General features: G+C 40.7%; 1 protein-coding gene across 2 annotated transcripts in view; it reads left to right on the top strand.

The window, feature by feature from the left end:
* The first annotated feature begins 297 nt into the window (after positions 1 to 297).
* LOC108891255 (tenascin) overlaps positions 298 to 27,777 on the top strand; it is a 47,888-nt gene continuing 20,408 nt past the window's right edge. The window contains exons 1-9 of one of the 2 annotated variants that reach the window (XM_051069121.1): positions 298 to 366; positions 615 to 699; positions 3,122 to 3,211; positions 3,925 to 4,006; positions 8,660 to 9,051; positions 9,139 to 9,196; positions 9,277 to 9,495; positions 14,847 to 16,121; positions 20,645 to 20,760. In XM_051069121.1, coding sequence (XP_050925078.1) covers positions 8,917 to 9,051; positions 9,139 to 9,196; positions 9,277 to 9,495; positions 14,847 to 16,121; positions 20,645 to 20,760 — 1,803 coding nt within the window. In that variant the 5' untranslated portion in view covers positions 298 to 366; positions 615 to 699; positions 3,122 to 3,211; positions 3,925 to 4,006; positions 8,660 to 8,916. Of the gene's footprint in view, positions 367 to 614; positions 700 to 3,121; positions 3,212 to 3,863; positions 4,007 to 8,659; positions 9,052 to 9,138; positions 9,197 to 9,276; positions 9,496 to 14,846; positions 16,122 to 20,644; positions 20,761 to 27,777 lie in introns of those variants that run through there. The other variant, XM_051069123.1, reaches the window with a different exon arrangement.

The following is a 27,777-nucleotide window of genomic DNA, read 5'->3' as shown; positions in this document are numbered from 1 at the left end:
TTGTTTGTGGTCACTGTGCATCTCTTTGCTGTTGTTTTGTCTCTGTCGTCACCTTGCATCTCTCTGTTGTTGTTTGATTGACTTTCCAACAAGAAATCATAACCATCACTTCACTCACAGGTTCTGGCCCAGGACCCCTCACCTACTGGGCCTCTGGGCCCCATAGACCTGCTCAGTAATCCATCCACACCTGTCTCGAGCAGTTATTTCAGTGTTTGTTTTTCGGTGGTACGGTGGCCAAGCGGCCAGCAGAGTCACTGTTTCGTTACTTAAAAAAGCAAATGTTCCTTTCCTGCAGCATCCATGTGTCCTGTCAGAGTGCCAGTGAGTCGGTCTGGATCACAGCATCGACTAAATGCCTCAAAGGTAGCGTCTTATATGACAAGATTCATGTCTGCATCTGACATGATTACGCCTGGCAGATAAACTTAACTCTACATAGATTATTTTTGACCTTAATAAGAAAAATTTGCTGTACAAATGTTTGAAGGCAGAAATGAAAAACAGCTGATCCTGATTAGCCGTCAATGTGCAACTGATTGATAACTGTTTATTCTATATTTGAAGGACCTGGAAAAGCTTTTTGTTTGTTCTTTATTTTGAATCCCCTTTAGCTGTTACTTTGGAAACAACAACTCTTCCTGTGAAGCCGTCCCATTGCAGATCTTCACCTCAGTGTTTCAGATGTCGTCAGTAACGGTGAGATTCTTACGTTTTCACTCTGAATAAGGTGTAATGAAGTAAACTCTCCAGGTTAAACTGTAAATTTAGGAAATCATAATGTTTTTTGTTTGTTAATATTTAAAAAAAAAAATATTCAGGATATACGTGTATTGAAATGTATGCCCTACTGATGCTGAAGTTTTAAATTTTCCAAATAAGGTGTAAAAGTGTTGTATATAATGGAGTTTAGTGAGTGAAAGGCTTTAAATCCACAGTGGGTGAAGTATGCAGAGCTACAGCTGGGGGAGAGGCCCAGGGGAGCAGTGAGAGTTAGTGCACTCTGGAGGTCTGTCAGGGTTTAGGACCAGGTAGTAAACTTGATAGTAAAGTTGATTGGCTTTCAGCCTCTGATTAGTGAGAACCACCACAGTCTCCCAGTGCAGCGAACGGCCGACAGAGCTGAGTTTAACCTGTGAAACAATCTCAGATTAATGGTAATCCACGTCATGTGCATCTCTGACAGTGGTGTGAGAAAATACCTGTTTAAAAAGGAAAAACTATTTGTTGAAAAAATGACTCAAACTAAAACAGGAGGAGGAGTTTCAGATTGCAGAGGTCAGTCAGAGTTTAGGGTCAGGTAGTAAAGTTGATGGTTAATAAACTGGATTGACTTCAGCTCACAACTAACAGGTCTGAAAGTACCAGAGTCTCCTGTGTTTGACTTCAGGTTTACCTACAACTGATCCTCCCAGATCAGCAGACACTTAAAGATCATATATAATATAAATTAGAGAGTGCACTATTTTTCACAGTCGCACAGATTCGAGTGCAGCAGCCAACATCACAGTTTAGTTGGTTTATTATTTTGTCTCTAAAATGTTAGAAAAAGATGAAAAATGTCTGCTTTACTATCTCAGCAGCTGGTTTTATTCGTCCAGAATACAAATATTCACTATTTACTATCATATATGATGAAGAAAAACATAATCCTCACATTTCAAAAGCTGGAACCAGGAAAAGTAATTGCAGGTCAGTTTTTTTGTTGATTGGCTAATTGATTAATTGTTGCGGCTGTAGTCACCACTTCACCATCTACAACAAGTCTAATAAAAGACTAAAGACTAATAATTAAGTGTATGGTAAGTAAAAGCTGAAAGAGCATGGCGGAACACAGTTGAAAGTATTCACAACATGTTTGTCTTAATTATCCATGAATAAAAATCTCTGCCTAAAACCATTAAACCAGTTGGTTCAATAATCATCTGTAATCTTTCTCACACTCTTAACAATCCTCTGCTTGACCTCACCTGAAACCACCGGACCCTGGTTCAAAGGCCTCATACTTGACTTCTGAACTCGGCCTTTGTTCGACAGACAGCTTGACCTTTTCAGTTTGCTCACTGTCACTAGAAACCTCTGAAAAACAAGAAAAAGAAGAAAGAGAGAAGAGAAAAAAACACAGTTGATCTCAGAAATTTTGACTGTGGCATTATTGTCGGTGCCAGACAGGCTGGTTCGAGTATTTCTGGGATTTAGTCTCTCAGCAATCTCTAGAGTTTAAGCTCAGTATGCCAAAAAAAAAAAAAAAAACACCCAGTGAGCAGTAGTTCTGTGGTCGGAGACGCCTTGCTGATGAGAGAGGTCAGAGGAGAATGGCCAGACTGGTTGGAGCTGACAGAGAGGCCACAGTTACTCAGATAACCACTATTTACAACTGTGGTGAGCAGAGAAGCTTCTCAGACTGAACAATGCGTCCAACCTTGAGGTGGCTGGATGACAGCAGCAGGAGACCAGGTCAGGTTACAGCCAAGACCAGAGGTCTGAGGCTGCAGTGGACACAGGCTCACCAAAACTGGACTGTTGAAGATTGGAAACACGTAGCCTGGTCTGATGAATCTGGCAGGTGGTAGGGTCAGAATCTGAATCCATGGAGCCAACCTGCCCTCTGTAAACAGTCCAGGCTTCTGCTGGTGGTGTAATAGTGTGGGGAATATTTTCTTTGGGCCCTTAATATCAATCATTTGAATTTAACAGCCTATCTGAGTATTGTTGCTGACCACGTTCATCCCTTTATGGCCACAGTTTACCATCTTCTAACAGATACTTCCAGCAAGATAATGCTCCATGTCACAGTGAGTTCAGAGAACGTCAGTGTCCTTCCCAGTCTGAATCCAGTACAACACCTTGGGGATGAGGTAGAACAGGAGATTGGCAGCATGAATGTGCAGCTGACAGTTCTGCAGAAATGATGTGATGAAATTATATCAACATGGAGCAGATCTCAAAGGAAAGTTTCCAACGTCTTGTGCAATCCATGACACAGTGGTTTTAGAGCAGAAGAAGGAAATACCCAGTGTCAGGATGATGTTCCTAAGAAAGTGGTGATTGTAGCTGTTCTTCAGTTTTTAAGTATTAAGTTACATGCTACCTTATAACTCTACTCCATTGTCTCTTACAGGGCATCAGTGTTTGTCCTGCGATCGGCTTCAACCTGCAGGATCCTCATTTTGTCTGATCAGCTGAGACTGCAGGGTTGTGATGATGATAGGTGAGTAAACATCCTCGAATACAGTAACAGGTTATAACCTGGCTCCTGTGCATCCTCTGGTCCTGATGCTTGTTTAAGTCATCGAGGACGATTCGAACCCTCGGTCCCAGTGAAAAGGCTCCAGTGATCAAAGTGAGAGTTAAAGAGTTTTTCTGCAACAACATGTGCATCTGATGTTTGAGATTTGTTGTACATCATCTCTGAACAAAACAAGACTTAAGGCAGCCAAGAGTCTGTGTGTGATGTCAGGTCCTGGAGCTGCTCCACTGACAGTGAATGGGAGACCAGGTTTGTCAGCACAGCATCAAAATCAGACCCAAACCAGAGACAGAGAGAGGAAGACAGTGGACTGTATCTCTCTCACTAACGTAATGGAGCGTGCAGCAGAGGACAGAGACCGCTTCAAAACACATTAAAGATTTCAGGCCCCTGCGTCCCCTTAAAAAACATCTAAAAATTCAGATGTTTTCCATCGCAAATCCCCCGCCCAAGAGGGACCTGTAAAGCACATAGAATTACATCAGAGAGAAAGATGGGAGGTGGAGGAGGAGGAGAGGAGAGAGAAACACTGAGAGGGAGAGAGGGAGAGAGGGAGGAAAAATTCTTCAAGTATGAGAAAATTTTACTGCTCTCCTCCCCTCTCTTTCTTCCTTTTTTCTTTCCTCCTCTCTCTCGCTCTGTCCATTCCCCCTCCCTCTGGTTCTGTTGGTCAGTCAATGAGAGCTTCACAGAAACCGACAGGACAGACCTGTGGACCAACACAGAGAGAGAGAGAGTCATCACAGCTCTGAGCAGGTAAGAAGATGTTTTAGATTCTCTGATCATGTGCCGATATCATTAAAATCCTCATTTTTGCATCTTTGATGAATTTCATTCATAATATTTAAAGAGATTTTTGGAATAATTTCATTGATATAATGGATATTGTATGAACATGCATGAAGAGATGTGAATACAAATGTGCAAATATTTCAGTTAGAGCTACAGCAGTTATTTGATCAGTCAGTGAGCTGCCAGAAGAATAAATCTGCACCTCATTTAATCGTTGATGAATCATGCAAATCAAACAAAAATGCAAAACATTCTCTTGTTCCAGCTTCTAAATTTTCAGGATGATTTGCTGATTTTCTTTGCAACTTAAGGGAGATTTTTATTTTCATGACTTTCTGAGATTTTTCACTATTTTATCACATTTGAAAGATCCAACAATCAGTAACAAAAATCATAAGAAGTTTAAGCCCTATATTAACTGTAATTATATGTATATAATTCAACTTTAAAGCTTTTAGATTTTTTTTTTTGTTAATGAAAAATAGGAAATTTGTGCAAAGATTTTGTGCAACATTTCTCAATTTTAACTCAAATAAGTTATTTTGTCCAGTGTTGACGTCTTTTGTGTTTTACTGAGTCAAAAAAGTTAATCTTCTTGTACAGTCCAGTTATCACATAATCTAGTTTATCTTCAGTAACAATTCAAAACAGGAACAAGACAAGCAGACTGATTGTTGCAGGAATATCAAGAAAACGATTCAAACCCCAGAAACAAGAGAATCTGAACTGGGAACAGGTGAAATCACTTCACTGATATTTTACTGCTTTAGTAACAACTGATTTTTTTGTTGTTTTTTTTCGGAGCCTCCAGATATTTTAGGAATAAAAGACAAAATGACCAGTTTCCGTTGACATGAAAGCAACATACAGATTTTTTTATTGCCTTTCATTGAGATCATCTTAGAGCTGGTTCGATGCACATGTTCAGCCGTCAGTGTTACAGTGTTGATTGCTGTGGCAGCAGATGAGGTGAAAATCAGTAGAAACAGTGTGAGTCTCTGGTCCTGGTCTGTGATGGATTTCAAAGCAGCTGCATCACTGCCTAGGTCTTGTGATATCTGTCAATCATTATATTATATTTCTAATGGACCAGCTTTATTTTCTTAACTTCTTAACTCAAGGTTAACTCAAAAGCTGCTTTTCACCTAGTTTTCATTGCTTTCCTCAGATGACTGACTGTGCTGCAGTTAAAAGCTAATAAGTGGACCTTAAGTTAAGATTTTTTTTCAGTCAAACCTGTATTTTCAAGGTGAAAAATAAACATAAAATGAATGAGATGGATTTTCCACCTCAGCGGGTGTTTCCAGGTGTTGGTGAGTTCTGCTGCATATGTGAAAACTGCAGTAAAAACTCCTTTAGTGTCTCCAGACGGAGCCGTGAAGTCTGATAAACGTCCTCAGGTGATGTCAGGTCTAAAAACTACAAGTTAGAGGAGTAACCTCTACAGTGACCTCTCTAATGCATTTCTGCTGCAGCCAGACTAAATTGACAATGGTTGTGTTGGATTGTGGGTAATGTAGGCATTAGGTTTTGTCAAGGAAGTAGAGTAGTAAGGTGGAAAAAAGTCTGTATCTCTGGTTTTGCTGCATCAGTTTTGATCCCTTATTTATTTATGGAGCAGCTTTATTAATTGAAGTGCAGGAGTATAAAAAGTAAAGTTTATGATCAGATAAAGTAAAATTTAACTTGGCATGAAATATCAGGTGAAACATTTTATCACCACAGAAATTCCAACTCCCTATGATTCATCTCTATTTTCAAGACAGGGATTTATTTTACTGTTAAACTTACAAAAATAAACTCCAGTTAAACAAATTCAAATTCTCTTAATTATCAGTAAAAGCAAACGGTTCCATTTATCTAACAACTGAATGCCTCCTGGTATCACTATCATCGCATTAACATGAGCCAAGTTTGGGTATCAAGTGCCAAGTTTGTGTTTTGAAGGAGCTGGTGTGGAGGAGTTTATTTTGGCTTCTGAGAGCTGGACTCAGTGTGAACAGGAGTCTGAAAGACACAAACCAGCAGCAGCGAGAGAAAGTAAAGGTGAAGACCAAGTGTGAGTCTTTATGGTGCGTTCGGGGAGTTTCTATTGCCCACATGTGTTTTCTGAGGGGGTCCAACCGTAGCAGCTGGAACAGCTGTGGCTCGCAGGTATTTACAAGCTAATTGTAGTCGATAGAGGAGGCTCGGTAACTGGCCGAGGTCTAGACAGAGATGTAAATCAAACTGCAGATGCTGGACCTTTCTTTGTGTCGGGTCAAGTCAAATTAGCAACAGAGAAGTTGAATGTGTTCAGAGGGCGTGGAAGGTAGAAAAGGTCCCATTCACAGATGAGGTGCAGAGGTTTGGAGGAGGCTTCTCAGAGACTAGACATGGTCTTCACTCACATTCACTGTTAAAGTCCAGCTGTTAGAATTTTCATGAGATAATTGAACTTTTTTTTAATTTGTTTGTTAAAGGAAAAAAGACGCAGAATATATATTTAAATAAGTATTTTTATATGTCGTAAAGGTGACTATAGACGGGATCTTTAAACACAGCATTGTACTTTTCTAACAGGACAGAAAAATTCATTCATTTACCAAACATTAGGACTTTCTGTATCTGCTGTAAATTAGAGGGATGAGAATATTGTCAGGTCTTTTTTACATCACTTATAATTATCTATTAAACATAAATACAGAATAAAAAACAGGAGTCGTTCTGATGCTAAATGTGTTTAGATGTGTTTGGTATTAAAGTTGTTTGTTAAACTCTGAGTCGTCAGAAATAAAGCGGAGCTGATGTTAAATTTTTTCCCTCTTATTTTGTCATTTAAACATTGTGATCAGGACTTGTTTTGGCTTGTCAGTGTCCTCTGGTGGACAAAACATGTAACAACAACTCTGATTGCTACACTGCATTTTGGTACTACAGCAACTTGAATTACTGTACGTGCAGAGGACTAAAAAACAGTTTATTTTATGACTCTATAATTTCTCAGTTATATCCAAATAATCTCTTCAAAGAATCACATTGTTTGGTTCTAATTACAGGTGAAACAGAGGCTGATCTGATTGTTTACTTCTAGTTATTGTTAGTTGAATCTTGAGACTTTTATTCAGAGGATCGCAGGCGATTGTTCAGCAAAAACGCTGAGTAAAGTTTCCAACAATATAACAGTCTCTGAACTTTGTCTCTATTTTTCCTGTAATTAGAAACAAACATGTTTATTTCCAGGAAATCTTTAAGAAATTATAAGTAAATAATGGATGTGTAAAATAAAGTTTTACCCAACTAAGAATCTTGGACGCTGTTAATCACTTTTTCCCACTTTCTTAACAACATTTTAGTCCTCTGTCCTTGTTAATAAAGTGAGTACAAGTGGTCGACAGTGTGCAGGATTCTTTAACTTCTTAAAATAACATTTTATTATAAATAATTACAGAACTTCCAAGAGGACAGAAGGAAACTAAACTACTCAGCTGACAAAACTGCACTTAAGAAATATTTATGAAATTTTCATCCTTTCCTAAATTTAAAATCTTGCTCCACCAGTAGACTGAATGACTGAGTGTCTGAATGACGTTATGCTGTTGTCGTGGACTCGGCCCAGCACCGGCAAACTCTCAGCAGCTGCTTTCTACATTCAAACCTGCTGCCGCTGCTGCTGAAAGTGGGTTCGAGCTGGATGGAGGACGCACAGTAGACCTCAAGTATTAACAAGCTTTGGTTATAAACCCCTCAGGGGAGACGCAGGTGGTTAGATCATTTAGGGTTTGACTCATATTTGTGGACACGCTCAGCTGCTGTATGTGTGTTGGAGGAAATGTCAGGGGGAAACTTTCTAACTGTGAGTGTGGTTATATTTATCTTTTTACTGTGATTTAATAATAATGTGGTTCATTGTGCATTCTTTTATCACCCTTAGGCTGGAAACATGTCCTGATGCATATGATTCAGTGTAATTTATTCATCATTACTTGTGAAATATTCTGTAAATTTAAAAATATCAGCAGGAAGCTGTGTAATGGCACCAGCACAGTGGGATGTACATGGGTGCAGCAGATTTATTCCTCCCAAATGTGAGCAAACAACTGATAAAAGGACATATCCTGAACATTTGGCGCTGTTATTGTTTTACTTAGCAAGAGTTTTATCAAAATTTAGTCCTGGGCGTCTGAGTCTTTAGTTTATCTCCCTGGAAATAATAAATATCTATTCAGGGGAGTTGCATCGTCCCAGGAGCTCATCTGAGCTACGAAAACAGAAAATAATCTGAGTGTTTCCACCATTAGAAGACCCAATGCAACTCAGCTGCTGTTCTATTTCATCAAATACTCTTTATAAACTGCTGAATTAGAGTATATATCCAGTCATTTAAAGAGTCTTTGGTCTGATCTGTGTGTCACCAGCCTGTGAGGTGGCAGCGTTAGAAAACTGGCTGCAGGATAACAAATTACTCTTTGAGACCACGTTACTGTTTCCATTGTGGTTTACTGGCCGTCACGCTGCACTGACAGGCCCATAAACAGCTAATGGCCCATTTCTGCTAATTGTGACCCGAAGTGGAGTCTGTTGAGTTGACTTGAAATTTAAGTTGGGTTTAAATGTGTAATTTTGTCTGTGTTTCAGAGGGGAAAATCCCTGCAGTCCAAAGGAGAGGAGGGAGGAAAAAAACAACCACTGAACGTCATCACCTGTGTGGACAAAGAGACAGCAGCTGACAGAGATTCCTTTGACCTGCAGTGCAAGTGCTACTAATCTCCACGTCTTTTAAAAAACAATCAGCTCAGATTTCCTGAGCGGACCCGACAGCCCAGTGTCTTTCCTCTTCCCTCCCTTTTCCTAAACAACCACAAGGACTGTTTTCCTGGTCCCAAACCCAGACGATGCTTCCCTTCATCGCCTCCCTCTTCCTCGTCCTCTTCCTGCCTGGTCCGGCCCTCCTGACCCCAACAACCTCCCAGGAGCTCCAGGTCAGAGGTCACAGGACCCCTAGGGATGCCAAGCAGGACGCCATCAAGGTGAGTTAGTGATGAATTGTTCGACAATGTTGCATTGAAATGGGACTGGATGGGAACTGCAATGGTTGATCTTTTTTGTTTTTGCAGGTGGTGATCACCGAGGGCTGCGCCACACAGGGTGATTCATCTGACGCCGGTCAGGGAGGTAAAGACCTGCAGAATTAAAACCTCAGTTTCCATCTCCTCGCAGGTGTAGCTCGGCCTGATCATCTCTGTGTCTCCCAGGTAAAGAAATCGACCTGGCCCCCGGTTCTCCTCTGGTCCTGACACATAAGATCAAACTGGTTCCGTCGGGTTCGGGATCTGGGTCCGGGTCTTGTGGCTGCGAGGCCGACTTCGCTGCCCTTCGGGAGCGTCTGGAGAGGCTGGAGAGGGAGGTGTCGACCCTCAGGGAGAAGTGTGGAGGAGCTGAGGGAGGCTGCTGCACCTCCAAGGAGAGCAAAGGTAAAACCAGATCGTTGTTGTTACTGAAAACTTTCTGTCTACGGTGAAACTTTACGATTGAATGAGCAACAAATGTGAAATTACAGAGAATTATCAGCTGAATCTGCAGCTCCTCTCTTTTCAGAGCTTTAAAGTGAGTTTCAGCTCATTGTTTATCTGAGCCACAACTTTACTGTTCTGGTTCACTCTCATACAGTTGTTTTCAGCCGTTAGCAAGCATCTATCTTCAGAGAAACAGCTGTAAAAACTCCACTGTTCACTACCAGACTCAGTCAGAGAGCAGCTGGTGAAAATGGTGGAGACTTTAGCAGCTAAAGAACCAGAGATTTAACTCAGGAGGTGGAGGAGACCAAACACAGAGCTAAAATAAAGGTAACACTGGACACAAATACCACTCCACATGAATCATCATGTTGATCTGTCATTGCTGGATGTGGAAATAAGCAGCTGTTCATATCAACTTAAAAGGTGTTAATATAAATGAAGAAGTTTATGCTGTGTTCCCCCGAGCCACATCTGGATCTTATCTCTACATATGTTTGTATTCATAAAGAGTTTATAAGCCTCAAAAACTGTAACTGTAGATGACATCATGTTTTTCAAACTGAGCTAAGCAAGAAAACCACAGAGAAAAACATGTCAGATAATCAAACTGGTTGTTTGAATCGATTGAGAAAATACGTTTTTGGGACCTTTAACGTTCATTATGATTGACTGGACCAGTGGGAATCATTTCATTTAGAGTTAATTGGTCCAGTATAGAGATTATCACGTCTTCTCTGAGGCTTTCCAGTGGAGTCTTAACGGGCCAAAAATCTACTTTCTTTCTTTCTGAACATGTTGATATTGTAAATAAAAATCACCAAAAAAGTCAGTGGTATTCATCATTGAACACTGCCCCAGGTATTAGGTCATGGACAGACCTAAATCTAGATATTAATCTGTTGAACTGAGTAATTCATGTTTAAATAAACACTCAGGTCACTTGAGGTTTTTTCAGAGCACTGCTAACACGCAAACAAGACATTAATAAACGTTACCCCTGTCAGGAAACATGAGAGGACGATGATTTAAATCATAGTAAACAACAATCATCATAATGACTCTTAACCATGACAACAAATACAAATACAGATCTCCTCACACTGGGGTTAATGGTCTGATGTGTTTCCACTGGGAGCAGTTAACATGAAGACCAGAAGAATCCAAGTCTAGACTCTTATTGTAGTGAATTTTTATCCCATTTACAGTCATTACAACATCTGGGATTTCGTGTTGTTATTTCGCTGCACAGCGTGTGTTTATAGCAACATGCGTTGAATAAACACTGGACTGAATTTTCTTTGTCTGTTGAAACACAAAATCCACTTTCTGCTTTTAGGTTTCTCTGTGGTTGGAGCTGGAGTGTTGTTGATCACTGAGTCATAAAAAAAAGAAAAAGTGGCATCTGTCAGTGAAAGCAAATGTTGACAGGCAGACACACTGGTTCCCCAACTTTAACACAAAAATAGTAAAAGAATATGATTAAATACCATAAATAATAATAGTTTAAATTACTTTTCAACAGCTATTTAAGATGTACTCACATCAAAACACGGCAGAAAACTGTAATCATTCAAACTGACCAAGTATTGGATCTATAGAACTAAAGAGAGCTGTAGTCAAGTCATTTCTTATTTATATAGCACCAAATCACAACAGATGTTATCTCAAGGTACTGTACAGTACATATAGAGCAGGTCTAAAGCGTTCTCTTTATATTATTATATTTACAGAGAGACCCAACAAATCCCACTATGAGCAGCACTAGGCGACAGTGGAGAGGAAAAACTTTAAGGGGCAGAGACCTCGAGCAGAACCAGACTCAGTTTGGGTGACCATCTACCTCTGCTGGTTGGGTTAAGAAAGAAAGTGATAACAGTAATAGCAATAAGTCCATCAATAAAACTGATACATTAAATGTAAGAACAGTCGTCGAGCAGGATCGTGGGAGCAGCAGGAGGTCAGAGGAGGAGATCAGACTCTACAGCTCCAGAGGCAGAAACACTGTTGTACAAACCTTGGAAGAATAATCTGATATATGACTGATGCATTGAATAATATCCTAAATAAAAAGTCCAGGTGAGCAGTTTGTCTTTCACAAGGAGAAACGTTGTGTTAGAGGAGAGAGGAGGATTATCGTACACAGCGTTGGAAGCTGGTGAATGACTTCCTGTAGCTGAATGAGTGTTTGACCAGCAGGTGGTGTAGGGGATGTCCTCCATGATGTTAGTGCAGCATCCTCCTCTCCACATACAGCTCCGAGGGCTCCAGAGAAGTGCCCAACACAGCATTTTATCAACATTACATGTGTATACCATCAGTGAAAATATTTCTGAATCAGTTGAGCCAAATCTCTCCGGTTGATAAACTCTCGTTCATTATGGTTTACACCTGTAAACCATAAATAAACTTTGAATTCAGCTGAGAGGTCATTAAAACAGATGTGGTTCATGAGCCAAGAAAATCTCATACCCTGCTCCCTTTTTTTGGAGTTTTGACCTAAAGGTGGCGCTAGAGGAAAAGTCAAAAGGTCAACAAAAACAAATGCAGGTCATAATTAAATCTGTTGCCAAGCTGCCTTTGAGCAGGGCACTCCTCCCTCCTCATTAACATGCCTGTATCTGGCTCAGCTCTCTGCTCTGACTGGCTGTAAACTGTATGAAGTTTCCTCACATTAATAAAAGTGAGGAGAGACTCGTCGGGTCTGGCTCCAGTTCACAGTCGATGTATTTCTCCTCACATCTCGTCTTTCATCTCTTTCTGCTCTGTCAGAGCTGGAAACAGATCCAGACTCATGCACATGTCTTCGTTTCAGCCAGTTGCATGAGTTCATATTACTTCACTGCTCTGCCTGTAGCTGCTTCTCCTGTTCCACTGACTCATCCTGAACAACACACACACATGTATAAAAGCATGACCTCCCTCTGCAGAGCTGACCGGCACATGACGAATTTATCAAGTATTTAACAATTATGCTTTTTTTATTGTGACATTTCCCCTTTTTAAAGTTTAAAGTAAACACACACACAACACCAGAGGGAAATGAACACGACAAACAAAGGAAAACAACGAAAGAGACAAATGAACCCACCCATCACACCCCAGTCTGAGCAGCTGCTGTCAGCGTACTGTCATGTACTCAAAAGAGCAGAGTACTTGATTCAGAAAGTGCATTTATAACTGCATTCATACATATATCCAAACATATATGTGCAGCTGTGCATGTTTCCATAGGCAAAAGTTACAATACGACAAAAATGTCCAACATTCAGAATTCAAAATAACATTTATTTGAGTAACAAAACTAAAATCATTCATAATGAAGAATGGCTCATTTCAACACTATAATGTTGTAGATAATTGTTCTTTATTTACTTTGGAAAATTAAATCTGTGATAACAATAAACAACAACATATTATATGGTGATCATGTTGAGTATTTAAACTCTGAACGTGACAGAAAACAAACAAACGACAGAAGAACTAGCTTTCAAGTACACGACTACTACATTAACCCCGAACAGCAAACAGAGGCAGTAATATGTCTAACAAGTATTTCAGACATATCCAAAATATTGAAGAGCACAGCTGAGATCCCCCAACTATTTCAACTATTGGACATAACTTTTCCTGGATATGTAGATCTATGATTACCATCCCTCTCTCTTTTCAAAAAAGGAAAGATCCAAGACTCCAAGGAGTTATTCAGTAGCATTTATTCAGATGCTATTTATTTATTCATGATGAAATTCATAAAATCATGGACACATACATGTTAAAAAATAGCAGCAGAAGCAGTAATGGTAACTATTTAAATTCAGTACTCAAGAAAAGGTCCTCACTTTTAGAAGAATTTGTCTGCAAAATAGATAATAAATAAAGTCTAGTTGTCAGATCATTTCAGTGAAATGAAAGTGTTAAGTTGCACAAAATAGAAGTGAATATGAATATTTACAGTAAATACAATACTGGAGTAAATGTACTTAGTTACTCTGAAAGTAACTGACTCTCAGTTAAATGATTTTTGACAGATTTATGTTAGAATCAGTTCATCACTCACATCCTCCATCAGAGTGGAGCTGACCTCAGGACTGTTCACATGATGAACTGGCAGAACTGAAGCCATGAGCTAACTGTGTGTGTGTGTGTGTGTGTGTGTGTGTGTGTGTGTGTGTGTGTGTGTCTGTGTGTGTGTGTGTGTGTGTGTGTGTCTGTGTGTGTCCATCCCCAGTCGTCTGCCCAGTGTGATCTCAGACTCCATCTCCTCCCAGACTAGTGCAGATTTCCCTCCACCCTTCTCCCAACAACATAAACACACAGACACTCGGGGGATAATTAGTCAAAACAAGGCTGCGTGACAGTCTAATTATCGAGGATTAGACCTCCACCCCCCAAAAACTAAAGCAGGATGATAGAGGAAAAGTTTAGCTCAAGTTTAGTTAAAGGTTAAACCCATTCCAAATTAACTCCTGATCAACAAAGGTTACAAACTGAGCTGTGAGCTCTCAGAGATTTTCTTCCTTCCTGTGTTTTTAACCATTTTTTAAGATAAGAGAAATGGCTAGAAAAAATGAGAAGCAGAAATCTGCTTTTGTTCTTCTTGCATTCTTTCTTATCATCTCACATTCACATTTACTGATCTGAAAGATGCCAGCAGGCTTCACACAGACACCTGAACACATCACAACCAACTCCACCCTCCACTCGTCCTCTCTCTTTGTTTACTCTTATTCCTTCCTACCCCATCACCCCAACATGGTTTCATTCAACAGTTATGAACACAGAAAAATATTAAACCGTGTTGAAAATTAACTTTAATCACCCATTATCTAAATTGTGCCAATATGTTGGTGCCATCTGGTGCCAGACAGAATCTTCAATCAGCAGAATCATGCAAAAACAAGACTGACTTTTATTTCTAAAAACAAAAGTACCAGACATGTTTAAAAACAGTGTTTTTCTTCCTTTCTCTTCTCTGGAAATCACTGATGCTGCAGAGGAAATTAGCTCCTCTAGCTAACATCACAGAGTTCCTTATGTTATAAATGTTTCCAGAAATATTAGTTGGGAATTGTTTAGCAAAGTTGGGTAAAAAGCAGATTTGGCAAATGTACCAAAAAAGCATAGCCGCTGGAGGTAAGTTCCTGAATCCCATCAGGTCTCTGTGTAATTGTAGTCCAGTGCCAACAACACATTATGTACATGATAAAAATCAAATGCTAAACTAAGCCATAAGCTAACAGGACATTAACCTATGAGCTTGTTTCACTTCCCTTAAAATCTGTTTCACTCATCTGTCTTTCCCTCAGGTGCAGGTTGCTCCATCAAACCAGACATCGCCGAGTGTCCCAACGAGTGCAGTGATCAGGGACGTTGCGTGGACGGCAAGTGCGCCTGTTTCCTTGGTTTCAGTGGACCGGACTGCAGCAAGTCCAACTGTCCAGGAAACTGCAATGACAACGGGAGGTGTGTGAACGGACAGTGCGTCTGCGATCCAGGTTTCACCGGTCCCGACTGCTCGCAGAGAGGCTGCCCCGACAACTGCAACAACCGGGGCAAGTGTGTGAACGGCAGGTGTGTGTGCAACAGTGGTTTCACAGGACCCAGCTGCTCGGACGAATCCTGTCCAGGAAACTGCAACAAGAGAGGGCGCTGCGTTAATGGACAGTGTGTGTGCAACCCTGGATTCACCGGCCCGGACTGCTCCAAGAAGGCCTGTCCTAACAACTGCAGTGATCGTGGACGGTGCGTTAATGGTAAATGTGTTTGCAACAGTGGATTCACTGGTGCAGACTGCTCTGAGAATTCATGCCCAGGAAACTGCAACAGCAGGGGGCGCTGCGTTAACGGACAGTGTGTCTGTAATTCTGGATTCACTGGTCCAGATTGCTCCAAAAGAGCCTGTCCTGATAACTGCAACAACCGTGGCAGGTGTGTTGATGGTAAATGTGTTTGCGACAGTGGTTTCACCGGTGCAGACTGCTCTGAGATTGCCTGTCCTGGAAACTGCAACAGCAGGGGGCGCTGCGTTAACGGACAGTGTGTCTGTAATTCTGGATTCACTGGTCCAGATTGCTCTGAAAGAACATGTCCTAATGACTGTAACAACCGCGGAAGGTGTGTAGATGGTAAATGTGTTTGCAACAGCGGCTTCACTGGCGATGACTGCTCTGAAAACTCCTGCCCAGCAAACTGCAACAACAGAGGGCGCTGTGTTAATGGTCAGTGTGTTTGTGATGATGGCTTCACCGGTGATGACTGCTCTGAAAACTCCTGTCTGGGAAACTGCAACAACAGAGGGCGCTGTGTTAATGGTCAGTGTGTTTGTGATGATGGCTTCACCGGTGATGACTGCTCTGAAAAAGCTTGTCCCAACAACTGCAGCAACCGTGGGAAGTGTGTAAACGGGAAGTGTGTCTGCGACGTTGGTTTCGCTGGACCAGACTGCTCTGCCAAAGCCTGTCCTAATAACTGCAGCAACAAAGGGCGATGCGTCAAAGGGAGGTGTGTTTGCCGGCGTGGATTCACCGGCCCGGACTGCAGCCAGTGTGCAGAAGGGATGACTGGACCCAACTGTGATATAGGTGAGTCAAACCCACAAAAATACAGAATCCAAAATCTAAATTAGTCTTTAAAGAGACCTGTGTCATGTTGACGTAGGTGCCATTTACACTAAGTTTGAGGGTTTGAACTTTGAGACTCAACATTGTTGCTAATTACGTGTCCTCATCTGTGATCCTGGCTTGTGACGTACCACAAGGTTCTGTTCTGGGTCCCATTTTATCTTCCTTGTTTATGTTTCCCAGTAAACAGAACATGAGGTTTTAAAGGCAAATCTCTATGTAAAAGACAAAAACAAACACACGAGATTTAATTCAAGGTCCTATTTGTTTGTTGTGTAAATGCTTCTCCTTTGAACAGAATACAGTAGTATTAAAATAAACTTCTATGCAGATGATATTCAATCATATAACTAATTTGCGCCACAAAATGTGAAAACAGCTGTGTCATCTCTGTCAAGGATTGGTTGATTGGTTTGAACAATTTAATGCAGACAAAAATTTTGAATGGATAGAAGTACTTTGACCATTAGATTACATTGCAGCAGCTGCTGGGCACCTTTAAAATGGTACTAAGGTCACACCTGTTTAGTCTTGCCTTTGTTTAGTTGTTTTGCATCCTTACAGTGCATATTTTATATCTGTTGCTTTTACTTTTTAACTGCAAAGTACTGAGCAATGTCTTCCCCACAGCTACATAAATGCCATATAAATAAACTTAACTTACTTATTTGCTTCCTTTCAAATATCCGCTGTAGCATTACGGGTTGCAGGGAATCTATCTTTGCAGGAAAACTGTAAAATCACACATTTCCTCTACGGTGGCCATTTAAAAATCCTTCTTCATCCAGCATCATATTGACTTTGTTTTTCCCCATGTGTGTTTGCGGTTTATAGCCTCAGGGCAAACACTTTACATGTTTGGTATGTAGGCAGAGTATACCAGATGCTTTACTTTAGTGTAATATCTTCTCACATAATAACTTAATGGATCTAACACACGAGAGGAGAGAGTTTGTCATCTCTGGGAGGATGATGTGCTTTGAACTGCTGTTAACGTTTTTTGGGGGTTGATCATACTGTTAGTGTCTGTCATGATTCATCCAACAACTGCATTTTAATCTCTGTTACCTCATAATTGTTTGAAATTTTAGTCAAAATAATTATGTTTTTTTTTAGCACTGAAAACATTTTTCTAATTCGATACATCATCATTTGTACCGTCAGTCATGCTGCCTACCTCCTCCAGCTCTGTTTTCTTGTTGTTGTTGCTGTCATAGTTGTTGCCAGGCTACGTTTTTGTGTTAGCTTGTGTGTTTGGAGCTGGGTCAAGCTACAGTGACTCCAGTGACGGAACTGTTTCATTAACAGAGCAGCAGGATCCAGACCTGCTGCCCATAAAACTCCCTCAGACTGCTGTGTAATGGCTTTCTGTGCTTCCTGATGCGGACACAGGACAGACACGTGTGTGAGAGTGTTAAGTGTTTTCCCAAATGTAACTGACCTCTGATTGGAGTTGAGGGAGGGATGTCCCAATTCTGAAGTCCCATATGAGAAGGAGAGTGAAGTTAGTGGACATCAGCGACTGTTAAGTACGTTTCCATCCACCTGCTTTTTTGTACATTTGGAATTTGTGCAGAAATGTCTAAATGGAGACACCAGAAATTTAAAAGAAGGTATTGCGAAAGAGTGTTTTTTTGCTTGGTGAAAGGTTGACATATTGGAAAAATATGTGATGTCTCCAAATACCTGCAAAACAAATAACATTCATTGTGCCTTTGTGCTAACCTAAGATCATCACAGAGAGAGACTCTCAGGGCTCTGAAGCTCATGAAGCAGGTGCATTTAGGTCGTAAATAAAAGTTGCAGCGCCAGGTTCATCGGGGGGGGGGGGGGGGGGGGGGTTCATTCAGTCCAGCATCACACCTTCTAAAATCCTGTACAGTGTTCTTCTGCTGCCTCAATGCACCTGACCACACCTCATTTTAAGACCAACATGCCCGTGCTCATACAGATGAGTTCAAGTGCGTTTGCTGTTTAAACAACGTGGGTGCTGGACAGTCAGTCTAAACCTAGCAAAGAGATCGGACCTTCTTATTCGATCATCCACAATTTAGCAGAAAAAAAAGCAACAGAAGAAATGACTGCAGTGTTGAAGTCAACCCTACCTCCTGTCCCCTCAACAAACTAAAACTAAAGCAGCAGTGATATATCTTACTTTCCTAAAGTGGAGGAGGACTTGCTGCTGCTGTTTTGATCATTTATTCTTGTTGCACCCTCTAAAGAATCTTGCCATAAAAGTAGTTCATGGAAAACACCCTGATTGAAATTTCCATAAAAATCTAAATGCATGTGTGAGTGTGTTTGATAGTCAGCCACATGGTTACCATGTCTCTCTCTCTGTTTCTTTCTCAGTCCTGTGTGCATATGAAGTGCATGTTGGACTTTTGGTAATTATTTACGGGAACATTACGTCAGTCCGTCAGTGACCCACTGAGCAGTGAATTCTTCAGTGCTAATTTAATGAGAAACTGGTGCAGTAAAATAAATCTGTGAATTATTATCGACTACACCTTCAGTGTGTGCAGTTATACATCAGTGGTGTGACTCTGCCAGGCTGAGCTTCATGTTGGCAGAGTGTTTCTGTATGACTCTGTGGCACAATGAACTACAGTGACATACTGTGTATAAATAATGTAGATAGAACATGACAGGAAATTGGACTGATTCTAATGGTGAAATAGTTTTATAGAGACTTCATAAATCTGTCTCTAACTCCTGCACCTTACCTTTAAGGCCTGATTAAGTGATCTGCAGGTCAAAAATGTCCAGAGGTTTTGGCTAATGCTGGGCAAACTTTGGACATATAGATACTGTTTCAACAGTATTTCAAATATGTGTATTTAAGAGCAGCTTCACACTGAGATATAGTGGTTAAATTCTGTTGAAACCACAAATATTCAGCATGTAGGAAGGACATAACATTTACTTTTCAGCTACATTAAGTCCAGTTTATCTAGAACTTTTTTGGTCTGTAAATCAGCAAATCAGAACTTACGGAGCTACTAAATTAATCTTTTATTGCTTTGATAGCTTTATTTTTTCATAATTCTTAGCAATATATATATATAGCAATATATAAGCACAAAGCTGTATAGCTGTATATGTCAGCTTTTTGCCACTGGGGGGGCAGCACAACAAGCCGTAAACACAACATCAAATCATAAATGCTAGCATCAAAGGCAGCTGGACTTCTTTTAGGTTCCTTGAAGGCGTTTCACCTCTCATCTGAAAGACTTCTTCAGTTCTGAAGAAGTATTATCTCCTTGTAAATTTAATACTTCTACATCCAGCAGACACAGAGCAACACAATCGTCTCATTGGACAAGTATTTCCGCTCTTTTAGCTCTGTTTTTGGTCTGCACCAACTCCTGAGGGAAATGTCTGGGTATTTTAAAGACATTTCCCTGCTCTGAACCCAGGCTCCTGTGGCTCCCAAATCAAGAGCCTGGATACTATATACTTAATGGCAAAACCACCCCGCTGATCATCTGAGCTGTATCATTTTCAAACAGCAGATCAGATAGAACAGTTTGTTTTATTGTTGTGGTGCCAGTGAGCAGACAGCTTAAGGTTTGACGGAGGCCGATGCCAAACGCTGATACATACATCACTGTGTTTTGGTGGAGATTGACTGGATGGATCAGTTGGAGGCCTGTGGGTTCATTTGTTCCACTGTATCAATCACATGAGTAAGAAAAGGAGATGAGAGAAACCTTTTCTCCCAATGAAAAACTCCTCTGTGTTCCAGGAGGAAAGGAAACCTGATTCTTCAGAAATGCCTTAATATGTATCCATGATAAAACATCTGAATGCTGTTTGATTGTTTTGCTTTTTGGTTCCCAATGAGTGAGAAAAGACAATTGTGACCAGTGATTCACTGTGAAAACTGGTTACTAAAAAGTCAGATAAAAAAAATTAGCCTAAGTCAAAACACAAGGTAATATTCACACAAACAAGAAATGTGCAGCTAAGAGTCGTGTCACGAGTCACAACATCATAAATCAGAAGCAAAATAATGCTTGAATGGTGCTAAATAAACTGAAATACTAAAGACAGAAGGCAGAGTTCTACTGAAACAACTTTGAATAAACCTGATAAATCTTAAATTTATTAACCTGGAAAACGTTCAGAATAGCAAACCCTTTTCTCTGTATCGTACTAAATAAAACTCTAGGGTGTGTGATTGCACAGGCTATAGTGCTTCTAAAGTATGAGGGTAAATGATGGAGTAATTTGAGTACAATGTGGGCGAATTAAGCAGTAATTATCTCTTTTTGCCAGTTAGCTCAGTGATCGATAAACTGTGTACACCAGGGAATCTCCTCCACTGATATCGCTGGTTGTTTGGTTTTGGCAGTGTTGGAATGAATGGGCTGGACTTGTGTTATTGGACATAATTGAAATATTATGTAGATGTAAATATAAATGGCTGGTGGCTTTTATCTAAACCATGTCTCTCTCTCTCTATGTCTTTTCTGTTGCAGTCATGTCAGGTGTTTCCCAGCTGAGTACTCAGGACATCACAGAGACATCAGTCACTCTGGTCTGGACTCCACCTTCTGTGAAGTATGACACCTACCACATCACCTTCACCAGCCAGGTACACAACATGTTGATCCAGTGTAGGTTTGGAGTTGACTCTGTTCTTATTGTATGGTACTTTTACTTCTTCCACCTCTGACAATCACACAAACAGCACAAACAAACAAACAGATGGAGGCAGTGGTATTCCAGCAGCTCCTGTGATCTGCTCTGTAAAATTCCTGTTTTTGTCAAAGGAGTTTGGTACTAATATATAGTGATGCTTCTGGTTAAAGTAGTAATCCATAAAGAGGTTTACATATCACAAAACATTAACAATGTTTGGTACCTTTCTTGCTACTTCCTCACATTTTAAAGAGCAATAAAAAAGTGAGAAATAAAAAAAGTGGACATTTAAAAGTAAAAGGACGACCCAGCAGATGAAAATAAATCATAAATCAATAACATTATTGGTTGATTTTCTCACCAAAGAAAGAAAACTCCCGTTTGACACAGACAGCTAGAAAACACATAAACACACACAGATATCTCTTGTAATAATTTAGACAGCAGATGTGTTTGTCGACAGATGTGGCCCGGCACCAAAAACCATTAGAAACCTGTTCTCACGGAGTCCTCGCTGTCGCCTCGTTCAGGACTGAGACTCTGCTCAGGGGGGTCAAAATCTCCTGCCAGGTCATGTTGAGAGGACACAGACAGACCGTCCAAAAACTGTGCCTGAGATTTACACAACGTCCTCAGGGAGTTTTAAAAAGTGGCTGGTGTGGCCTGCAGACAGGACCATAAACCTCAAACGACCTTCACTGTCCAAGACGATTAAATACACAACACTGTGACCTTTAAATTAAAGCTTTGTGCTTTAGGCTGCAGGAAAAGACCATGATCACATGTCGCATAAAGTCCCATTTAAGAACCAGCAAGAGAAACTGTTCAAAGAAGCCTCTGATTAAATGTTAGACTGGATATAATGAAGTGTGCGTGAGGGTTTGGATCAGGATCGGACGAGTGATCACATTGCAAAGACATTTCCGAGTATCTTTTCCATGGCAACAAGACTTTAAACTCCTGAAAAGATGACAAACAATAAATTTAACAAGGATTCAGAGAGTTCAGCAGCTCCAGGAATCATTTCCACGACAAACACTGATAAAAAATGTCCTTTAAAAAAAGCCCCAGAAGGATTTACAGTACAGATGGTCTCCAATAAAGAATTGTTATAGTTGTTTTACGGCCAAAACTCAACACACAAAGTCACACTGAGGACTGTCATTTTATTTTAAAGCCCTAAAATGGTAAAATACTAGGATGTGGGCATAACCATGGCTTAAAATAAAGTCTGATATTAAAGGTTTTTAGGGTTTAAACAAAACTTTTATTCCTTTCCGAGAGTGGAAATGGGCGAATAACTCTGTCCAGTAAAAGTTAAACAGCAGCATCTCTAACATCAATTTTACATTTATATGTTTAAAGGAATAGTTTGATATTTTAAAAAATATCTTCTGGTGGAGAGTAAAGATGAAGCTACAGCCTGGTAGCTAACCTTGCTCTGGTAAAAATAAAACACCTCTAAAACTCTCAGATTAACATGTTATATCTCGTTCATTTAACATGATCCCTTTAAACTTTAAACTTAACTGTGAGCTGTCCACCCTGAACAGTTGCAGCTTTATTAGTTTTTTTAGCTTTCAATTTGTTTCCCTGGCGACTTTTCATGTCTCATACAGTCAAACTTGTGTTTTTAGACACTTTATATCCTAATAAGACCTAATAAGAGTTTTGAATGATAAATGGTGCATTTTTAAGTTTCCAGGAGTAAAAAAAAGTGAATATTGGTCCAAAACAACCTTAAAAAACTTCACTGCACAAACAGCTTCTTCATAACAGATTAATTCTCAGTGGTTAGTAGATGGCACATGTGCACAGTGGGGGGCGTTTCTGTTGGATTTTAGTGTTTTATTTTGGTGGGAAAACTCACTGCAGCAGGTCAAATAGAAACCGAACAGTTTGTCATTTCCATGACAGACACTAGAAAAAAATGATCTGTGAAATTGACTTAAAGCCCCAGAGGAGATGTCTGGACGCCATAAACAGTAAATTACAGCAGGATTTTTATGACGTTACAGTTCACTGACTCTGTACACTGGATTAGTTGGTGTAAGTGCAGCTTTCATGTTTCCATGACTGAAACTGCAGCTCACAGTCTCTTAAATACAGTTTTTGAAATGTTAAAAGTAAAGTAAACACATCAGATAAATACATTTGATCTTTTTCGAGTCATTTTAACCACAGTCTCTGTAATCTAACAAAATGTGAGCTGGAATCATGGATGTTTTTTAGACTGTTGAGACATTCGAAAGGTTCTGAACATTGTCAGGAAGCTTGGAGCAAATTTTAGGCTTCAGATGCACAGGATTTATATAATTATATCTCTGAGGATGTTTTCAGATCAAAGCAGCTCACGAAAAGAAATCACAAATAACTGAGTTATGATTGAATCATATCTGTGACAAATCCAAATAAAATAGTTGATGCAGTTCAGATGACGTGTAATAAAGAAAACAGGATCCTGAGCCATGAGTAGAGGGCAACAAAGATTCTCACCAGGTTTTATTTCCATGACAAACACAGTAAAAATCTGACATTCAAGTCAACGTGATCCCCAGGGAGCAACAACAAACTCTGCTCCTCCACGGAAAAGAACGCTGACTTCTTTTGGTGATGTTTGGATAAAAATGCCAAATCTAATCTGAGTCTGACTAACTGCTCCTACCCTGACGTGTGTGTGTGTGTGTGTGTGTTGGTCGGTCCCTTCCTTATCTAATCCACATCTTAATTACTCAGCAGCTCCGGAGGTTTTTCCTCTGCTCTGCTGAAGCCAAATGAGAGCATCAGACTTTATGAAAAACACCTGAGATCTCATCCTAAACATTCCTCACACACTGACTTCCAAAGAGACCAATAATAGAAAGCAACAGAAATTCTAAGATACAGAAATATGACTGCACACATTATGTAGAGTTCAAACAACATTAATATCTGATGTGACAGAAAGAAAACAAGGCCAACAAGGAGCAGAAAATACACAAGTTCAACTTTGTTACATCAAATGAGGAGAAAGGTTTTGAACACAAATAATTCAAACTTAAACAACAACAACAAATCAAATCTGATTCTGGGAGTTTTAAAATCATGAAAATGACCATGATGCACATTCATGCAGAAACAAAACACTGAAAGGAAGAAAAATACGACGACGAAACTGGTTCAAACAAATATGAGGAACATAAAAAGGAAAAACATTAGAGTCGTTATCTGGCTGATTTACAGATGAACCAATGAATAATCTGGGTTCAAAATAACCCACAACATAAATGAGTATTTGTGAAGTGAATCTATAACGAACACCCTGCTGCTCATAATATTTAATTTTGGTTTGGCTCAGTGGTGAACTGTGGCTGCCAGAACACGATCAGAGCACAAAACAGGCTGCTGTCGTGTCCACAAATAGATTCATGTAAGACACGTTTAACAGCATGTTTACACTGAGGCAGAGGCACAGACACAAAACACAGGTACTCCGACTGTTTTTAAAGTCTCTGAGTCGAAAAGCTGTGAAGTGAAGCTGACAGAGGAGAAAAGAAGCTGCAGGTTATAACCAGAAGATTTATGGTGAAATCATTTCGTTCTGGTAAAGACTCAGAGAACAGCTGATACTCATGTGAAAGACACTAACACTTCATCTCCTCTCTTTTAAAAAACGTGTTGCATTTCCTCCCTCGTTCCTCTCCAACCAGATACTCGTTTTTTTCCCTCTCTCCCAGGAACCGCAGGAAATAATTCACCAAAACAGAGATGAGGGTGTGTCGTTAGACAGAGCATCAAATCATCCGTCGCTCCGCTCGTGTTGGACAAACATAAACTGCAACATAGCAACAAAGTCTCTTTAAGAGACTCAGGTGCCAGATTGTTCAGAGTTTTGACCAACAACACTGAGTTATTGTGGCGTGTAGTGAACGTCACGGCCTCTGGGGGCAGATCATCGAGCCTCGATCGACCCCACGGGCTCGTGCATCAGCTGAACATGTGACTTTCTGAAGGTTGATTGCGAATGTCGGTGCGCTTGAGTCTCGTCTTTGTGACACCTGCAGCAGGAAATCAACAACTGATGAGGAGAAACAGACTCTCTATGTTTAACAAGCACATTCAAACTCATGACACCAAATTATGTCGGTGCTGTCTGTCTCTCTGGCGCCCCCCTGAGGACGAACCTTACACCTGATTTAGTTGTAGCATCACTAGACCTTAAACTGAGGCTGTAGGACTCGGGTCTGGTTTAATGTCTCTTTAGTCTCAACAAAGTCCAAAGTTTATTTTTTGGTCTCAAACCAACATCACGTCACTGTTGTGCACCGTTGTTTACAGGTGCAGATGATTGTTTGTTTGTTTGTTTCTTGCCTGTTTCCACTCAGTCTTGACTTGAACTCAGTCTGTCTTTATTTTTTCGTCTTTGTCCGGACTCGCTCCTCTCGTATCAGACTTTCAGCTGTCAGCTCCCCTTAGAGACAGTTTCCATTGTTTCATATCACATTTCAAACTTGTCTGAATCCACAGGACTGTACTGAGGGATTGCAGTGGTAGAACAGACTGTCACTGTGGAAAACAATAAGAGAACAGGATAAATGACCTGGTTTTGACCCCAACTGAGCCTCAGCAGAGACATTATAAAGGAGGAGACAAACCACTGAAGGAATCTGGTATAGAGGAAGATGGTGGTTGTATGACACATGTCCCGCCCCTCCCCTGAAACAGCCAATCGTCTGCCAAACTGGCACTGATGCAAAAGGCGTTTTAAACCTTTTTTTGGGGGGGACAAAGTCACCAAACCTTTTCAGCAGTTTTTATCAGATTTGACTGATGATGTGTAGTTTTTATGTCCTGATGAAGATTATGGCTCTCTCCCCATTCATTTAGAGAGGAGCCTGATCTCGTTAGCCAAAAATAAGATGGCTGCCGAGTGGTGAGAGTAGCCTAGAAAGACTTTGGATGCAGTCTTGACTCAATACGATGAAACAGACAGGCCAGAATGAAACTGATGAAAATCAACATTTGTGATAAGGAAGCTGCGAGAAGAGGAAAGAAAAGACGTATTGCTCCTTTAACGTCTGCTTCACTTGTTCATCAGGAGTGTGTCCATTCACAAACATGTGTGATCAATCTGCAACAGAAGGAATTAAAGAAGTGGAAAATGACTAATTGCGTTGGTATTTGTGTTGAGGAGAGAGAGAGAGAGAGAGAGAGAGAGAGAGAGAGCGGGCGGCCGAACAAAGAAAACACTTTTAACCTCGTCACTTTCTAAATCAGTCAAAGTCAGAGCTGTCGCTGAGATGAAAAGAGACCAGCTCACTGCTCACACACACACACACACACACACACACACACACACACTGGACGTGTTGATGTGATATGTTTTCTCAGACATGTTTTCCCACACACACAGTTACAGCGATCACCTCGTAACAGAGCGGCGAGTTTCCCCCGCGGTGACATCATTCAGGGATTAAGGCTCGATAATAACTCTGAGACAGAGGTCTGGACCGGAGCAACACCACCAGGAAATATCCACAAAGAGAGAGAGAAGACGATGATGACAGAGAGAGAGAGAGAGAGAGACGGAGGAAGTGATGGAGAGATGCCTGCAGAGGGAATAAGACTGGAGCTGATGAGAGGATGTGATGAAAACAAGGAGAAGCCTCATGGTCGTCTTTATGAACCCACAGAGAGGAGAAGTTATCCTGACTGGAGTCCATGTGAAACAGAGAGAGGGAGTAGAAAAGAGAATAAATCCAATTAAGAAAAGAAACAAAAACAAATGAAACAGAAGAAGAGAACAGAACAACGTGGAAAAGATCAGTAACTCCCACACACAGCAGCTGGTTGTGTTAGCATTGGCAGTACATGACTGAGATTTGTTTCTCTGCAGTGACAGTAAACGCAGCACATGGAGCTGCTGATGACTGAAATCTGACTGTGTGTGCTCGGCAGACACTGAATGATTGAAGTTAAGCGTAGATGGTGGTTTGACTGCCCATTCACCAGCCTTTGATTATAAATCATGAGGTGCAGAAACATCTTAGAGACACTGACCTGATAAAACGTGTCAGTACAGGTTTGAAAATGCAGCAAAAAAAGAAGCGATAGCACCTCCAGTGTCGTGTCAGCAGGTGTATTCTGCATCGTCTCCGACTGCTTTATTTTAGAAACATGTTTCCCTTGGCTTAGTTGGAACTAACGGAGTTCAGCTGTCAGCTCTGTGCGAGTGTCTGCAGCAGCAAATATGTTTTGAAGGAAACAGAATTGCTATCAGATTATATTTTCTGAGGAAATGTTGTTAATTTACATATTTGGCAACTTGCACAAATATTCACAGACAACATGAAGATTTCACCAGAGTCTGTTCTCTCTGCACAACATCCACATGTAGCGGCTCTTGTTTTCTGAAACAGTTTTCTGGTTCTGTTTAGACGCTCGCTCTTTGGTTCAGGTTCAGGGAAAGATCCTGGTTTAACACAGAAGAAGTTCACAGTGACTTCAGACACAACCTGAACCACAGACCAGAACTCTTTCTACATGAAGCATCAGTCACACTCTGAGAATTTGGTCCAGATTTTTACGACTGGTCCTCTCTGGTCTTTAAAGGTCATAATCCACCAATCAAAAATTTCACCTCATTTCTCTCGTGATTGTCAATATTTTATCAGGGACGACTCAAAAACAACACATACAACAACACACAGAGCAGAACAGGAGAGATGAAATTCAGAGGCAGTGCAGTAGAACAGGTCAGAGTGAAAACAGAGGAGCAGTGAATGAATCGAACACTCGGAGGTCTCCGGGAAAAGATGCAGATGTGGGATGCTTGTTGCCACGGAAACATGTAAACACTGTCAAAAACATGGCGCCTGCCAGAGAGCTGACATCACCGCTGGCCCACAGCTGTGACGCAGAGAGAGAGAGAGAGAGAGAGAGAGAGAGAGAGAGAGAGGGAGGTGTTTACCAGACCAACTGATAAACAACA

Source organism: Lates calcarifer, linkage group LG3 (genome assembly GCF_001640805.2).
Source record: "Lates calcarifer isolate ASB-BC8 linkage group LG3, TLL_Latcal_v3, whole genome shotgun sequence".
Lineage (NCBI taxonomy): Eukaryota > Metazoa > Chordata > Actinopteri > Centropomidae > Lates > Lates calcarifer.
Note: the sequence above shows the minus strand (reverse complement) of the source record. Positions and strands in the feature narration are given on the sequence as shown.